General features: G+C 54.0%; 1 protein-coding gene across 1 annotated transcript; it reads left to right on the plus strand.

Moving 5' to 3' along the window:
• The first annotated feature begins 2,578 nt into the window (after nucleotides 1-2,578).
• PVR (PVR cell adhesion molecule) lies at nucleotides 2,579-17,891 on the plus strand. Its single transcript, XM_045891711.2, has 8 exons — nucleotides 2,579-2,831; nucleotides 5,420-5,779; nucleotides 9,810-10,112; nucleotides 11,068-11,185; nucleotides 13,434-13,582; nucleotides 14,454-14,582; nucleotides 16,032-16,063; nucleotides 16,575-17,891. Exons 1-8 carry the CDS (start codon nucleotides 2,768-2,770, stop codon nucleotides 16,644-16,646), a joined length of 1,227 nt encoding a protein of 408 aa, XP_045747667.1. The 5' UTR covers nucleotides 2,579-2,767; the 3' UTR covers nucleotides 16,647-17,891.
• The last annotated feature ends 73 nt before the right edge of the window (nucleotides 17,892-17,964 follow it).

Consider the following 17,964-nt stretch of genomic DNA (forward strand, 5'->3'; position numbering starts at 1 on the left):
TTGCCTCAACCCACCCATTCCAACTGGCAACAATCTCCCCCCATCATGCCCTCACTGAGGTTCATCGAGACCTGAAAGAAGACATTTACCTGAATTCAGCGATTTTGATAGCATGGTGCTTTTGGCCTTCCCAAGTATTTATTGACCCAACTTTTTGGGGGTGGGGGCAAGGGAAGGCTAGGAATACTAGCCACCGAAGGCCCTCCCCCTCCCACTGACCCTCCACTCATCCTAGCCCCATCCCTGAGACCCTCCCTTTTCTTGACCCTATCTCTTCCTGCATCCTTAACCTTCACCCCATCCCTGACCCCGGGCTCTGCCTTGACCCCACTTTTGAGCTTCTGAGGGCCTGTATCATTCCCTTTACATGACTTTGTTTAAGACCAGGGCTCTGATGGCTTGTTTTCAGACCGAGGCTCCGTTCCTGTCAAAGAGGAGTCAGATGTCCAGTGGAGAAGGGTATGGGATGAGTATGGGAAGTATGGTGGGCCCCAAATCTGAAGCTCAAACATCAGTGGAGGAGGGGGCAGCCTCTGACCATCCAGAGCTCTGAGAGGAGGCTCCCCATGTGCAGTAGCTGGGGAGCCCTGGAGGAGGGGGAACCCCAGAGAGAGACAGCATGGTCCAGAGGAGGAACAGAGCAGGGGCCACAGGTTCCAGATTCAGAGAGAACTCAGCACACCAGAACGAGAGTGCCAGAAAATTCAGAGATTTCCCAGAGACTACTGTCTATGTTTCCATTCAGAAATTCACCTACATCCAGGGCGAGAGACACCAGGCATCAGAACCACCCTCCCACAGCCATGCGCCATGAGTGGGCACCAGCTCCAAGTCAGAGACATCAGCGGGAGACAAAACCCTCCAAACTGACCAAAGCCTAAAAGGGGAACTGTCCAGAAAGATAGAGGGATGTCACAGAACAAGGGTCAGAGCTGCTAGGGGGTACTGGTGGGGACCATAGCCAGGATGGGCACAGCTGGGGAGCAGGCAGTCTCCCAAGCTCTGTGTCTGAGTACTTGGCGCTCTGGGTCTCTCTGTCACCTCTCAATTCTCTCACATCTCACTCTCTCTATGCTTGTCTTCCTCTCCTCTCTTGGTCCCTCATATGCATCTCTTTCTTTGTATCTGTTTCTCTCTCTCCCTACCTCCCAATCACTGCCTCTGAGTGTCTCTATTTCCCTCTCTCTCTCTCTCTCCCTCCATCTCTCTCTCATCCTTCTCTCTGTTGTATGTGGCTCTAGGACCATCATCATCACCAGACAGGATGGTGTTCTCTGCATTAATCTGTTAACATCTGTTTCCCTCCAGTAGAAAGTGGGCTTCACAGAGGCAGAGATTTTTGTCTGTGTTATTTTCTGCTGCCTTCCCTGTGCCGGGAATAGTGCCTGGTTCAATAAATTTATGTTGAATGGAGAATGGGTGAATCATCATTCTCACCAACATTATTATTCAGTGATAATCTGTAAAAACATTGATACTAGTTGTTATTGTTACAGCTACTGTCTATTGAGTACAAACTGTAATACCTGGAATTGGGCGAAGCAGTTACTTGCTTAAGCCTTACAAACCCTCCCGTGAGGAGAGTACTGTTATCATGTCCATTTCTCCGAGGAGGAAAGCGAGGGGAAGCAGTTTGCCCAGTATGAGCCCAGGCCTTGTCTGCCTTCAGAGTCCAGAGGGTTTAGGCCTGTTGGTTAAGAACTCGGGATCTGCAGATGCCTGGGTGGCCCAGTCAGTTAGGCGCCTGTCCTCGGCTCAGGTCATGATCCCAGGGTCCTGGGATGCAGTCCCACATGGGGCTCCCTGCTCAGCGGGAAGCCTGCTTCTCCCTCTTCCTGCAGCTCCCCCTATTGTGCTCTCTCTCGCTCTGACAAACAAATAAATTAAGTTAAAAAAAAAAAAAAAAGAACTCTGGGATCTGTCCTGATTGTAGGTTGGAATGTCAGCTGTGGCACTTAGCCGCCTTGACCTTTAAAAAGTGAAGTCAGGGGCGCCTGGGTGGCTCAGATGGTTAAGCGTCTGCCTTCGGCTCAGGTCATGATCCCAGTGTCCTGGGATCGAGTCCCGCATCGGGCTCCCTGCTCCTTGGGAGCCTGCTTCTCCCTCTGCCTCTCTCTCTCTCTCATGAGTAAATAAATAAAATCTTAAAAAAAAATAAATAAAATAAAAAGTGAAGTCAGTCAGAGAAAGACAAACACCAAATTATTTCACTTAGGTGGAATTTAAGAAACAGAACGCCCGTAGCGGGGAGGGAAGCGACAGGCTCTTAAATACAGAGAAGGAACCGGGGGCTGTCAGAGGGGAGGTGGGTGGAGGGGGGATGGGGAAAACAGGTGAGGGGGCTTAAGAGTACACTTGTCGCGGTGAGCACCAAGAAATGTCGAGAAGTGTTGAATCCCTACACTGTACACCTGAAATTAATACAACACTCTGTGTTTCTTTATACGTCACGGAGAAAGAAGAAAGCCCCCGCCCAGTCCGCGGTAGCCTGGGCGGGTCTCTCCGGCGGCGGCGGCGCGCAGGCGCGGAGGCGGCCCCGCCCCCGCCCCGCCCACTCGCCCCGCCCCGCCCCCTGCCCCGTCCGGCCGGGTCTGGCGGTGAAAATCGGGGAACTTCCCACGCGCCTGTTCGCTACCGCGGCTGGGGTGCTGCGGGTTCTAGGCTGCCGCTCCCAGGAGGCGGCGGCGGCGGCCGAGGGAGAACGAGCCCAGCAGACCAGGGAGGAGGCTCGCCGGGAGCGGCGACCCAGCCGCCGGAGGAACCGAGCATGGCGTGGCCGCCGCTGCTGTGGCTGATTCTGCTGTCGCTGCCCTGGGTGCCCGCGGAAGCCGGTGAGTGACCCCCCCCCCCCCCGCCCCGCGGCACGGCGGCCGCTGCTCCCCCTCTCCCTCCGCACTGGCGGGATGGTCGGCCTCCCCCGGGGCTGGAGGAACGAACGGGGCGGGGGCTCAGCCTCCCAGAAAGCTGCCGGAGTTCCTTACAGTAGAGCCATCAGTCTAGGAAAGTCCTAGCCCACAGCGGAGAATGAATGACTCATGCCCAGACACCTCACCTCCCGCTCCTGCTCGCCTTGGCCAGACCCCAACAGGCTGTGCCCGCTGACCTCGTCGGAGAATGCTTTAAGGGGCTGAGTCAAGAGGGCGGGGCACACAACCCGTTCCCCCTTCTGACCCCAAATGTATGGTTCTAAGAGCATGGCCATTCATTCCTTCCTGCATGCATGCGTTCATCCCACACTCGTTTACTGAGCGCTTACTGTGTGTCGGGCAGTGTTCCAGGCCCTGGGGATACAGCTCTGAAGTCAGACGGCCCTGGTTTCAAGTGGGCTTTTGGCATTTAATACCTGTGTGAGCTCGGGAGAGCTTCCTAAGCTCTCTGTGTCCCTAAAATGTGTTGGGGATGGTGGGGGGAGGTGGGGTGGAGATTCTACCTACCTTGTAAGACTGTGTCTTGGGAGGATGCTGAGCAAAGTCGGATGCACTCAGTAAGAACAATAATGATAATGATAATTCATATGAACATTATTAATACTGAATGCAGACTTGGGGAAGCCACAGTCGCTCATCTCATCGTTTCACAAAAGGTGATTCCAAGAACACCAAGCACTTCTCCAGAAAAGAGGGGCCTGAGGCTTGAGGAGTTCACGGAGGGCCACCAACTCAAACCTCTCAAGGAGATTCCCAGTATGAGTCCCACTGTAACCTCCGTTTACAGATGAGGAGACTGAGGCACAGAGAAGGGAAGCGACTTGCCCAAGGCACCAGCAAGAAGTAGCAGGTCCAGTGAGTGAACCAAAATAGTGGACAGAGCCCCCTCTACCAGGACAGGAGAGCCTGGTGCCCAGGAGCCAGGGCGCAGGGTAGACCTAGGCAAGTGGCTTGACCCTCAGAGGTGCGCTTGACCTCTCTGTCCAGTGGGGATGAAAATATGAGTGCACATCTCATGGGGCCGTGGAGAGGGTTGCAGGAGGCCACTTGTAAGGAAGCAGCTCAGTGTCTGGCACAGAGAAGGACCTGAGTGTGGCCGTTAAACTTCACCCAATGTTATCTTCATGGCAACCTTGCCAGGGAGGAGACCTGCCATCTGGTGGATGAAAGCACCAGAGAAGGAGCCCCACATGCCTAGGGCCACGCAGCACATCAGTGGCAGAGTGAGCATTCAGACCCACGCTAGCATGCTCACCACTCCCCGATTGCCTGTGTCCAAACCCTGCCTCCTCCACACAGCACGCTCCTAGCACCCCTGCCCGTTACCTCCCAGCTTCCTCTTCCGCATAACACAATAATATTCACCTTGACAGAGTCATTGGCACACGCTAATCCTCTACGTAGATTTCATTGCCTGGTCCACCCAGCAACCCTATTATGCTGTAACCACCCGCAGTTTACAGATGGCAAAGCTGAGACTCAGGGGAGTGAAACCACCTACACCCAGACTCAAGCTGCTGAGTAGCAGTACCGGGGTTCAAAGAACTTACCTCCTTCCCACCTTCTCCACTATCTTTATTATTAATAATAAGAATGGATAGCATTGTGTTTATTTATAGCAGTAAGAGCCAGGACATATTGAGGACCTACTATGTGCTGAGGCCTGAGGCTGAAAGATTTTAATATGGAGCCTGGTGGGTTAGAGGTCAGGACTCCTGAGTGCAGACCGCAGGGTTCAAATCCCTCTTCTGCCATTTACCCTCTCTGTGACCTGGAGCAAACAACCGGCAAACAACCCTCCGCCTTGGTCTCCCCATCTATAAAGTGGAGCTGATGGTAGTACTTGCTTCAAGGAGCTGTTTAAGGACTAAATGCTGGGAAATGTGTGAAGCACTCAGAACAGCCTGTGTTAACTGTTATCAGTCCCGCGTTACAAACTAGGAAAAAGAATCGGAGAGGTTAAGTAACCTGCCTGAAGCCTCACAGCAGAGGTCGGAAGGGATCCAAAATCCTTGAGTTATAATCGCCTCGCTTCTTGTGCCAGGATCCCCTACAAACCTTCTCCCAATCAGGGTCCATGCATCATCATCATCATCATACCATAGTTCATGGATCCTAAGGCTTAGAATTTCTGCCCCTTTTCCCACCCCTCAGTCGGAGGTGCTCTAACAGTGGTATTGGTGACACTGGGCTGATGAAAACGTTCTGGAACTAGATAGTGGTGATACTTACATACACAACGTAATGCCACGGAACTGTGCACTTTGAAATGGTTTAAATGGCAGATTCAAGTTTTTCACCACAGTATTGCCCACAATTTAAAGCAGCAATGGGGAAATACGGTAATCACAGCGCAGCCAAGCTGCGCGGACGCGGACGGGTAGCAGCAGCCCCGGTCCAGCCCCGGAAGGGCCTCCCGGGCGCCCCTCGGCGCCCCTCGGCATCCAGACCCGCGGACGCCCGGGTCTGACCCGCCCCGCGTTTCCCCGCAGGGCCCGGCACGGTCGGCGTGGTGGCACCGGCGCAGATGCGCGGCCTCCTGGGCGACACGGTCGAGCTGCCCTGCAAACTGCAGCCGCTGGAGCACGAGGTGCGCGTGACGCAGGTGACGTGGACACGGCGGGATGCGGCGGGGGACGACCTCAACGTGGCGGTCTTCCACCCCACACAGGGCCCCAGCTTCCCCGAGCCCGGCCGGTTGGAGTTTGTGGCCGCCAGGCCGGGCAAGGAGCTGCGGGACGGGTCGCTGGCCCTGCGGGGCTTGCGCGCCGACGATGAAGCCAACTACACCTGCCGCTTCGCCATGTTCCCCGAGGGCAGCAGGAGCGCCCGCACCTGGCTCCGCGTGCTCGGTGAGCAGAGGAGTGGGGACAGAAGAGAGCTGGGGGGGGGGGGGGGGCGCTGGGGGAGGAGGAAGCGCAGGGATGGAGCGGGGAGATTCTGTGGGGACAAAAGGAGGAGATGGGGCAAAGATAGCGGCGGAAGGGGCTGGAGGCTAGGAAGAGAGTTGGGATCCTGGAGAGTAAGGTTAAGATCTTGCAGACTGGGGCGCCTGGGTGGCTCAGTTGGTTAAGCGACTGCCTTCGGCTCAGGTCATGATCCTGGAGTCCCGGGATCGAGTCCCGCATCGGGCTCCCTGCTCGGCAGGGAGTCTGCTTCTCCCTCTGACCCTCCTCCCTCTCATGCTCTCTGTCTCTCATTCTCTCTGTCTCAAATAAATAAAATCTTTAAAAAAAAAAAAAAAAAAGATCTTGCAGACTGAGGGCAGAGCATGGGGCGGGGGCGGGGGCGGGGCAGGGAGAATCCTCCCCGGGGCCTAGAAAGCACGGACGGAGGCCAGGGTTTGCCTCCCAGGTGGCTACCACCAGCTTGGCAAATGCTTTCATCTCAGATTCTCCCTTCCTCGCCTGTAAAATATGGTTAGTAACACGAGTGCTGCCCTCAGAAAGCTATCCCGAGGGTCTCGGGAGTTTATGCAGCTGAACCTTAGAACAGGGGCCCCTGTGAGCTCCTGATGGCTGTCAATCATTGTTACTCCCTTTGGTGAGGAAGGGAGAGTTGAAATACACAGACGGGAAGGAGGCTGATTTTGACACCCAGCAGAGGAGGCTTTCCCCAGCGGGGGCCCAAATGCCCTCCCAGGCATTGTCATGGACGCATGGTTCATGTTCCTGAGAAGAACATTTCCCCTTTGAAATTAAGTCTCTGTGAAGTGGAGATCCCTCTGAGGATTAGTAAGAGTTGACTCACCGTTCGAGTGCGTGCCAGAACTGATCCAGGCCCTTACAGGAATGACTCCCCTGTGAAATGCTTGGAATGGTGCCCACAGCACCCAGCCAGAGGCAGCACTTGTCATTTCTGCAAATCTGGGACTTCAGGGCTTCGGGATGAGAGTAACACAGAACCAGTGACTGGCCCCGGGGGGACCAGCTCCCGGCATCTAGCCTCACGGGCGCCCTGGGCTGGATTGGAGGAGGCTGTGCTGACTTTCCTGTTAGTGGGGCGTCTGCGGAGGACAGAGCAGGGGAATGAAGGATGGCAGCTCACCACGGCTTCAAAGCTGTCTTGGTGGCTCTCAGTGGCCCACTTCACACTGAAGGTGCAGCTGTCCCAGGTGGGGGGGGGCTCTTGAAAGGTTACATGGTACTTCCGTCGTGGTTAGATGTGTGACCAGGACCACCCAAGAGAGCAAGCAAGACCAATTGGAAAGGTGGAAAAAATTGCAGTTTGAGATCTCTGCAGCTGAGATATCCTCTTCTCTGGCTGCCGCCAGAAATTTAGTAGAGCAGAGGGGCACCTGGGTGGCTTAGTTGCTGGAGCGACCGACTCTCTATTTTGGCTCAGGTCATGCTCTCAGGGTCGTGAGATTGAGCCCAGCATCGGGCTCCATGCTGGGCATGGAACCTGCTTGGGATTCTCTCTTTCCCCCAGCCCCTGCCCCATCCCTGCTCAAGCCCTCACTCATGCCCATTCTCTCTCTCTCAAAAAAAAAAAAAAAAAAAGGGCACCTGGGTGGCTCAGTTGGTTAAGCGACTGCCTTCAGCTCAGGTCATGATCCTGGAGTCACAGGATCGAGTCCCGCATCGGGCTCCCTGCTCGGCAGGGAGTCTGCTTCTCCCTCTGACCCTCCTCCCTCTCATGCTCTCTGTCTCTCATTCTCTCTCTCTCAAATAAATAAATAAAATCTTTAAAAAAAAAAAATTTTAGTAGAGCAGAAACAGGTTGGGCCCATGCTACTAGGAGATGGTCAGACGCTACCTGATTTCAAAGGAATATGAACAAGTCATCCTAACGCTGTGGCCAGAGGATTGGCACCAGAACAATTTCATTATCAAAATCTGAATCGAGCATTCTGGTTACCCCCGGACGGGGCGCCTCTGATAACAATCTACCCAGCCAGGTAGTACAAGAGCAGAGAGGGTCTAGCCCTGGGGCCTGGACCGTTCCTGACTGCTTTAGAGTAGGCCACAGACACCGAGACCACCAGAGCGGGAGAACCAGAGCAAACATCCTTTTGGAGGCATCGTGAACCTGAGGAGACCATCATGATAGGAGATGTTGGTGGGGCTCAGAATGTCAGCATTCCGGGTATCTTAGGAACAACTGGGAAATATGGAGCAGCAGACGAAAAAAAATTAATCTACCTCCTTACTTTGTGAGAGCGTCCCTTGGACTGTAGGCCACATTCTGGAGCATCTACCATGATCCCTTAGGTGAATCAGAAGAAGCTGCAAACACAGCTTTTCATGTCTGGAATGAATCCCTCCCCAATTCCTTGCCAACATAGATAGACCTGGACCAACCCTCCTCTACTGTACATTAATTAGGAAGAAAGGTGTTGAATGGCAGCCAGTCCTTAAGCCTTGCCTATGTCTTTTTTTTTTTTAAAGATTTTATTTATTTATTTGAGAGAGAGGATGAGAGGAGAGAGAGAGCACATGAGAGGGGGGAGGGTCAGAGGGAGAAGCGGACTTCCCGCTGAGCAGGGAGCCCGATGCGGGACTCGATCCCGGGACTCCAGGATCATGACCTGAGCCGAAGGCAGTCGCTTAACCAACTGAGCCACCCAGGCGCCCTTGCCTATGTCTTTTATTTTTGTGAAAGATGATGAGACCCAAAGAAAGGGAAAGCTGAGATTTTATGCCATGCCTTTTAAAATATTCATCAGTTAGGCAGGGCTGGGAGGGAGCATCTACCCCAGAGAGTCAAGTTCTCTGCTGCCTCCTCGCTGGTACACTGTGAATAAAATTGAATGGGGTTTTGCAAATTATAAAATAATGTGTTGAAAAGCGCGTTTGGCTGTAGTTTTAATACTGAGTTCAGCTGTGAAATCCATCAGACGTGCCGAGTGAAGTACAAGTCAGGAAAAGCAAGATAAATTGACCTTAAGCCCAAGTGATCAAGTGAATTTGCTTTAACAGATGTGGAAAACGAGATAACCTACTAGATTATTCCCAGCACCTGTGATTTCTTTTTCTCTTCATTAGCCAGAGATTGACTAATTTAAATTTAGAAGCTGATTTTAACTTAAAATTTCCATGAAGAACCTATTCATTGCAGATGCCTATTATACTGTGTAATCATTGTTTTGGAAATTTTATGTAAAATTAAAACTACCAGGATTTTACCCCCCCCCAAAAAAAAACCCCCACAACCAGTGAGTCAAATTTAAGAGAAATCTCCAGTCCATAATGACACTACACTAACAAGTAATAATGAGGAAGGAACCAAGCGGAGCCCCAGGTTTGGGAATCACCAGAAGAATGAAGAAGAGATGGTCACATGATGGGTTTGGAGTCAGACCTTGTGTGAAAGCCCAGCTCTGTCCCAAAGAACTGTGTGACCTCAAGCCTGCCTCCCCTTCTCAACTTCCAGAGCACTGCTCAGACCTCCTCTCGTCCATGAAGCCCTCCTTCATCACTCCCCCAACACTGGGACACCCCTTCTGGGCTCCCCCATCCCAGCCTTGCCCGCTCTGGGTTGCCACTTTCTGGGGAAATCTGTCTTCCCCTTGGACTGTATACCCTCTGACGGCAGGGCTGGGGCTGCCTCGGGCATTGCTGGGTCCCCGGCATTGCCCATCCTCCAGCCAGGCAATGTATTCAATTCCCAATAATAATAATAGCATTTACTGAGCACTTCTTATGCTCCAAGTACCATTTTAGGAGCTTTAGCTGCCTATTCTCATTGCCTGGGATCCTATCATTATCTCCCATTGACAGACAAAGAAACGGAGCACGGACGTGCCCAAAGCCACCCAACGGCTCAGGGACAGAGCTGGGATTTGAACCCGGCCCTCCGGGCTGCCCCGTTCTGCTGCTGCGCTGTTTGTTGACAGACTGCAGGCGGGGACTGACCGGTCCCTTTTGCTCCTGTCCACAGCCCAGCCGGAGAACAAGGCTGAGACCCAGGAGGTCCCGCTCAGCCCGCTCAGCCCAGATCCTGTGCCTGTGGCCCGCTGCGTCTCCAGTGAAGGTCGCCCGCCCGCCCGGATCTCCTGGTCACACCTGGATGGGCAGGCCAATGAGAGCCAGGTGCCAGGACACCTGCCCGGCACGTTCACCGTCATCAGCCTCTTGACCCTAACTCCCTCAAGCCAGACAGATGGCAAGACTGTCATCTGCACAGTGGAACATGAGAGCTTCAAGGAGCCCGTCCTTCTGAGCGTGACTCTCGCCATGCCTTGTGAGTGCACCCAAATGTGAGCAAGGATGAGGACCGCTCCCCGACTGTCCCCACCCCCACCCCCACATTGTCTACATGGGGCCCCCTTGGACCACAAATACTGTCCTTCATTGTCTGTACCAGCTTCTGAGGCCACAGTCAATGCTGTAGCCCGGCTTGTCTCCCCTGGCCCTCCTGGCCTCTGTCTACACTGACACCCCACACTGTCTCTCCCGGCTCCCTTGAACATGGCCTACACACACTGCCTCCACCTGCTTCCCTAGGCAGCTGTCTACACTGGCCTTACCCACATCGCTATGCTGTTTCCTGCATTGTCTACAACTCCCTTGTCCATTTGCTACATTGCCTCACCATCGTCTACACTGGGTGTCTGAATATTGCCTCCTGGGCAGTTGCTACACTGATTCCCTCCGGCACTGTCTACCCTGGACACCCTCAACGTTGCCACTGGGTCTAAGGGAGGAGGGGATCAACACTGGCTCCTCTCCGTAAAAAAAACACTCTGTCTCATTGGCCTTCCCCGTGAGGACCTTGGAAAGTCTTCCCTGTCGATCACATTTGGGATGGATCGACAGCAGCTGAAGCAGGGCCATCCAGGGTTCTTCCCAGCAGGACTCGTCAGAGCCTTGAATATGCTCCTGTGTGTTATGGGTGTCTAAAAGGCCTTTTCTAAGAGGACACCCATGGCATGCCAGGACCTGGCTACCCAGAAAAATGACTAGAGAGAAACAGGTCCCCAGAAGCCTTCTCAGCACCCTGCTACCTCCCACCATGCTGAGGACTTCTGGCCTGTTCTCTGGGGGACTCCATTGCCCCAGACTCCTCACGGGCCTCTCTGTCTTGGGCTGTTCCTGAAAACCCACTGAGGCCTTTTCTCATCACGACATGATCCCACGTATCTTCAGGCCCCTGTGAAGGGTCCCTGTCTCTGAGCCTGTGTGTCTGTTTCCTCCAGACCCCCCTGAGGTCTCCATTTCCGGCTACGATGACAACTGGTACCTCGGCCGCAGCAAGGCCACCCTGAGCTGTGACGTTCGCAGCAAACCAGAGCCCACGGGCTATGACTGGAGCACGTGAGTCCTGGGTGGTCCTGGACTCCCAGGTCTGAGGGAGGAGGGGCTGGGGGCCCAGACTCTTGGGTCTGAGGGAGGAGACAGGTACAAGAAAGTGAAAAGAGAGAAGTCGACGTTAGGCCCCAGTAAAATTTCTGTCTTGTATGCACAGTTTATGAGGAGGTTTAGTTCAGGTTCACCGTCACACCTGCTCTTTTCGGTTGTCTGCTGTGTGCGGGTCGGTGGTCACCTCATCCCGTGTGACCCCCACACTCCGGGCACAGGCAGCACCATCACCGTGCCTGGGGTCGAAGATAAGTTGGGCCCCAGTAGGGACCGCTCTGCACGGGTCCCACTGCCACAAGGGCACCCAAGTGACTCCAAATTGATCCTCTTAACCTCTGAGCTGTGCCACCTCCACCTCCTCGGTCACCTCATGTAACCCACTCAATCACTTCTGACGGAGCAGGTGCTGTCCCCATTCTCTAGATGAGGAAGCTGAGGCGCAGAGCACTCAGATTTCCTCAAATTCATAGCAAGACTAGGCTGAAGAGTGGGGAAAGAAAAAAGCAAAGGGATTGATTGTTTTACGTAATTCGTATCAGGCTTTTGTTCTTATTACAAAATAACTTGTGGCCATTGTAGAAACTTAAGACAATCCAGTTATAAGCAAAAAGAAGAAAATAAGACAAAAATACCCACCGTTACCCTTTGTTATATACCCCTCCCACCTTTTATTCTCTACGCTTCTCAACAAAAACTGCCGTAGGCACCGTTTTGAAACTTTGCCTTGGTCTCAGGATCGCCTTCCCGCATCACGGCACGTAGGTCCCCACCCCCATTTCCCCCAATAGTTCGTCAGGTGAATCCGTAGACGTACAGAAAGGATGTAAGACTTTCCCAGCGAGCACTCAAGAACCCACCCCATGGATTCTCCTGCTCACCTTTTACTGGATTTGCCCAGTCGCATCCATCAGTCTGTCCCTCTCCCCATCCATCTGTCTTCTACCTGTTATGCACGTCAGAGTCCCCACAGCCCCCTTTTTGGTGCTGCTGGGATCCCATTCCATCCGATGTGCATGCCATCAGTTACTTAACTAACCCCGGACGTGGGATACGGGGCTCGCTCGTCCCCACTTGCAACCATGCAGATGGCACGGTGGCGCCCATCCCCCACCGGCCACCTCTGTGGATAGCCACAGCCGTGTCTCTACAGTCAGTCAAAGGAGTCACGGTCAAAGGTTTTCCAGTGGCGTTGGCAGACGCCTCTCCTTGTCCTGCCTCAAAGCACCGTGATCCAGGCTCGTGCGCCACGGGGCTGGGTTTCCAGGCCGGCTCTGCAGGACGCCCAGAATCCCATGCTTGCGTCTTCTCTGTCCACTAAACCGAAGCGTTTTTGACTGTGTGCTGTGTGCCAGATCGCACGGGCCAACGTGCCCCGGTAAATAAAACAGACCAAGTTCCCTCCCCTCCTGGTGCTTCCACTCTAGTGGGAGAGGGAAACAAGAAACAAAACAACGCTGTGAAGTCCATGGTGCGTCAGATGGGGATAAAGGGATAAAGGCTGCGGGAGAGGTAAAGCAGAGGGTGGGGGCGCATTGCAGTTAAAATCGGGTGGCCAAGAAAGGTGTCGCTAAGGTAACATCTGAGCAGAGGCCTGAAGGAAGGGAGGATGAGCTGGGTGCGTACCCAGGGGAAGAGCATTCCAGGCAGAGGGAACAGCAAGTGCAGAGACCCTGAGGTGGGAGCCTAACTGGAGTGTTCGAAGATCAACAAGGAGGCCACCGTGGACACAGAGGAGAGGGGAGAGTCATAGACTGTGGTTGGTGGTATCTGCAGCCAGCGCACGGGGTCTGTGGCTGCGTAAGCACTTTGGGTTTACGCTGAGTGAGGCGGGAGCCACGGGAGGGCTCTGAACAGTGAAGGGATGTGAACAAGTTAGTTCTAACAAGATCTCTCCAGCCGCTGCATGCGGGAACAGAGGGGGCTGTGGGGTGGCGTGGAGGCAGGGAGCCCTGTGAGAAGGTGGCCACGGAGGCCCAGGAGCAGGGGGATCAGCCCGGGGTGGTGGCCAGGGAGGCCTTGCAGAGCAGTCAGAGTCTGGAGAGGTTTTGGAGTTGGGGTGGATGGCACCTGCTGATAAGTGGGATGTGGGTATGAGAGGAAGAGTCGGGAAATTCCAGGGTTGCTCTCAGCTGAGATCGGAGATGGCGTGAGTGTACAGTGAGAGTTCACACCTGCCGCTTCCTCCCCCATCTGTCTCTCCCAGGACCAAGGGGCCCCTGCCACCCTCTGCTGTGGCCCAGGGCTCTCGGCTCCTGATCCAGACCGTGGACGAGTCCATCAACACGACATTCATCTGCCGTGTCACCAACGCCCTAGGGACTGGCCAGGCAGAACTGACCATCCTGGTCAGAGGTGAGGAGCCCTTTGGGTGGCGAGAATAGAGGGACCGAAGGAGGAGGTCACAGCAGGATTCCCTCTGAGGGAGGAGTTAGGAGGTGGTTCCTGATTAAGGGAGTCCTCAGACACAAGAATGCTTTCTGATTCCCATCCTTCCCCTAACCCCCCTCATGAAAGGACCAGTGGAAGGACCATGAAAAGACCAGCTCTACTCTCTGTTAACTCACCATCTATACCATTAGAACTATTGTACAGCCCCCTGGATACACCCCCTCTGCAAACCCAGGCTTGGGTAGCTGTGTGAGGCTTGTCCCCAGGGACTCAGAAAGGCCTTTCCAAGCATCTGAGGCAGGACTCTCTATCAACTGCAAATGATAGAAGCACAACTCAAAATGATCTAAGCAAAAAACAGGACTTTATTGAAAATGCACCTTCAGGTAGGGTTGGATCCAGATGCTCCAGCCATGAAACCCAGGAACTTTCCTTTCCATCTCTTGTCTCTGCTTTTCTCTGTGTTCTCAGGGAGGTGAGATGTCCCTCGGCAGTTACAGCCTCCCATCTTACCAGTTTAGTAATCCCAGGGGAAAGAATACACCACTTTCATTAGCTCTAGCCAAAGTCCCAGGGCTGAGTGTCATTGGCTTAGCTGGGGTCCCAGCACTCCCGTGAATCTATCACAACAGCCAAGGAGAATAGAATGCTCCGATCGGCCAGGCCTGGGTCAAAGTCCCATCCTAGGAACCAGAGGGTGGAGTCAAGTCCTCCTGAACCGTGACCAGGAGAGGCCGAGCGGTAACTTCCTTAAAGGATAAGGAGTCATGTTTTGGGGGCAGGTGAAGACCCCAGGAGCCTCTGAACCTAACCCTGCTTCCTTCTTCTCTTCCAGAAGAACCTCCCAACCAGACGCTACAACAAGGCTTGTCTGTCGAGAACATCATTATCCTGACTGTGGGAGTCGTGGTCGGTCTGGCCCTGCTGGGGTTCCTGATTTATTTCCGGCTATTTCGACGCCCCCGTGAGTCCCTCCTCTTTGGCATATCTCCTGCCTGTCGGCTGTGAATGAGCGTCACCACAGCCGCCATGCTTGGCCACCTACTATGATCTAGACTCAGCCCCGAGTACGGCAGCCCCCCGCTGAATCCTCAGTACCGTGAGCTTCCCCCATCTGACACAGGAGTACACCAAGTTCAGAGACTCCTGTTCATTGGATCGTTGATTCCTTTTACAAATGTTTAGGGAGGAGGGGCCGCAGCTGGCGCCCTGATCCCAGCTCTTAAGGGCCTGATGCTCTTGACTGAAGGGCTCTGCACAGGCGGTTCCCCTGCCTGGACCACTCTCCCCACGGCTCCTTCTGGTGAAGCCCTTTGGCTTCATAAGAAGAGCTGCTGAAGAGCTACGTTTTGCAGAGGACTTTCTGCGTGCCGAGCGCCGAGCCCCGCTGTATAGATGAGGAAATGTTTGCCTGGAGAGAGGAGGTCTGCCAGTGGGAGGGCAGTTCTGGACTACAAAGCTCGTTCCCTCAGCCACTAAACCAAACTGCCTCCTCACGTCCCAGCTGGAGGCCGCCTCCTCCAGGAAGCCCTCCCCAATTTCCCAGAGTGAGCCAAGCACCTGCTCTGGGCTTCCCAGCCCCAGCCCTTGCCCACTCTGGGACATGCCACTGTGTGGGGGCTCATCTGGCTCTCCCGTGAACTGTGATCCCCAGGAGGACAGAGCTAAAACTGTCATGGTCACAGCTATGTCCCCAGCCCCGCCTACCACTTGAGGAAGTGCCAAGCGTGGCAGCTCTGGAGCCAGACTGCCTGTGTCTGGGCCCGCATTCTACTGCTTTATTTTGTCATCAAGGGCAAATGACCTAACCTCTTTGACTCAGTTTCCTCCTCTGTGAAATGGGAGTAAGCATCCCTGATCGTGCATGTGAAGCAGTTAGCGCAGCATTTGGCACATCGTAAGCCACGCACTAGGTGCATGTAGGCTCAGATTCCTGTTGCCTCCAGTATGATCACCATGGTTAATAGGAGCTCCGTGAGAACAGGGATTCGGGGCTGTTTTGCTCGCAGCTACATCTCCAGCACCTAGAATGCACCTGGCGCAAAGTAGACATTTCCTATTTGCTGAATAAATCCCTGTTTGATGGTTGAGGAAACTGAGGCACAAAGTGTCAATTGCCCGAGGTCACACAGCTCCTCAAGGACAGAGCTGGGATTTGAAACCTTCTATCAGGTTCCAGAACCCATGCTGAATAAATAAATATTCATTTATACTTGATAACTGCATGCATAGCTGGGTGAGGCACATACCCCAGTCCTGTTTTACAAATAACCACTGTGGAGAGTGGCTCCCCCATGTCAATAGCAGAACTGGGACTGAGAATTCAAGGGGCTCTGCCACCCACATGTGTCCTCTCGCCATGCTGTCTAGCATTGTCATTCCTTCCTGACAACTTCTCCTCCTCTTTCCCTAGGTCGGGACCAACACAGCTCTTCTGCTAATGGCGTAAGTGTGGTGGTGGGGCTGAGGAGGGTGTGGGGGTCTGCACGAACCCCAGACTAATTGCATGGACATTCCCAAGGAGGGGACAGTCATCTCTGGGCACCTGCATTGCTTAGTCAAAAGCCAGCATGGTATCAGGAGCCAGGTCCCGGATCTTTTCTCCCGATGCCTCGAGCCGTACTTCCCAACCTTTCCTGCTGGGCAGACTCCCCTGAAAAGTTTGCTTAAAAAATGCAGGTTCCCAGGCCCTGCCCCGTGAGCATCTGGTCTGGTGGGTCTGTGCTGGGGCCTGGGGATCTGCATTTCCATAGGTGCCCCTCCCCCTCCCCACTCATGACCACACCTTAAGAAATGCTGCCCCAATCACTTCTTGGCCTTTTGGCTAAGATCAACTGAGGAGGCGCTGCCCTGACTTCCAGGGAGAGGGGAGGGGACAGGCCTGCACGCTGGGCTCCAGTGGGCAGATTCTGTTTGGAAGGGCCCTGAGGCTAACGTCTGAATATCTGCCTTCTAGTATGCCTCCTATACGGCTGTGGACGTCAATGCCAGGTCTACCCAGGATCCACCGACAGAGAGCACAAGGTGACAGCGTCAGGACTGTTGGAGAGAGACACTGTGGCTGGGGCGGACTTGGACCTCGCAGCTGGCCCCTGGCCCCAGGGGACGAAGTCTCCCTCCAAAGAGACTGGCCACCCTTCTCATGCCAGACCTCAAGAATGTCCCCTCCGCCCTGCATTGCAGTGGCAGGTGCAAGTTCAAGTGCCCGCATGACCCCTCTCGGGTGCAGTCATGCGCTGGAAGGAATCGCAGCACTCAGGAAAGCCGTTGTGCTCACGGTTACGGTTTATTACAATGAACAGATGGGGTTAAGGTGAAAAGCCTTAACCTGTGAAAAGCCACATGGGGCACCATCCGGGAGAGTCCCGCCACCAGCTATCAGTTTACACAGACAGTGCTGATTTCTCCCAGCAATGATGTGTGACAGCACACAGAGTCTCGCTAACCAGAGACGCTCACCTGAGCCTTGGTTTCCAGGTGGGACCCCACAGACTATTCCAACTGCCAGAAAATTTTTGTAAGAATTTGATTTTCTAGCCTTGAGCTTCTAAATCTATGTATCCGTGGCATCCCTGTGGTTACAAGAAAGAGCCACTGACCCTTGTCCAGAAGAGAACCCGAGGCTGGAGCTCAGCTGCTCAGGGCTGTTCAAGGAGCAGGAAAAATGGTGGACATGAACTTGAAGGATGTGAGGTCCTGGCACCTTCTGCCAAGACTCAGGTCCCAGAAGAGCATCTGTAGCCAGCGTGCTGGGCTTGGCGGGACCCCGGAGAATGGGAGCCAGTAACCCACCAAGGAAAGCAAAGTGTCAAAAACAAGGAGGAAGAGGTCCTGGAGGAGCAGAAGCCACAGCTGTGCAAGACAATGGACGGCCTTCAGACCAGGGAGGATACAGCCTAAGGTTCCGGAAGCAGAGCTGCTCAGATGCAACGGACCCGTTTCCTTTATAACAGACTCTGATCTCAGGATCAGGCACCAGAATTCCTCTTACAGCAAGACCCATCTGTTGGTGAAGTACTTGGCAGGAAATAAGACCGTGGGCCAGGATGCTAAACTAGAGCATGAGGCATGAGCTGCTGTGCAAGAGAAAACAAGTCCTTGGGATCTGTTCTGGACAGAAGGGAGAGTGTGAACAGAGAAGAATGGGAGGAGTGAGGGGCAAGGGTGTGGCAAGGCCCATCAGGCTCCACAGTGTCAGGGAGATGCTGCTACATAAACCCTTGTCCATCCCCAGCCACAAATACTTTATTAAACTTAATTTATTACACCTTGAGTGGCTGTGTGCAAGGGAGGACTTTTGCAGGAATTGGGGAGGGGCTGAGTTTTGTGTGGATTTCCAGCATGTG

The sequence above is a fragment of the Mirounga angustirostris genome, unplaced genomic scaffold, assembly GCF_029215605.1.
Source record: "Mirounga angustirostris isolate CCGP_5_RB_7025 unplaced genomic scaffold, mMirAng1.0.hap1 SCAF_16, whole genome shotgun sequence".
Classification (NCBI taxonomy): Eukaryota; Metazoa; Chordata; class Mammalia; order Carnivora; family Phocidae; genus Mirounga; species Mirounga angustirostris.

What these genes read in the sequence shown, in the direction of transcription:
- PVR (XM_045891711.2), top strand. Translation starts at nt 2,768, where the DNA reads ATGGCGTGGCCGCCGCTGCTGTGGCTGATTCTGCTGTCGCTGCCCTGG. An exon ending in CACCTGGCTCCGCGTGCTCG is followed by an intron (nt 5,780 to 9,809) that starts GTGAGCAGAGGA and finishes TCCTGTCCACAG; the next exon opens with CCCAGCCGGAGAACAAGGCT. An exon ending in ACGGGCTATGACTGGAGCAC is followed by an intron (nt 11,186 to 13,433) that starts GTGAGTCCTGGG and finishes TGTCTCTCCCAG; the next exon opens with GACCAAGGGGCCCCTGCCAC.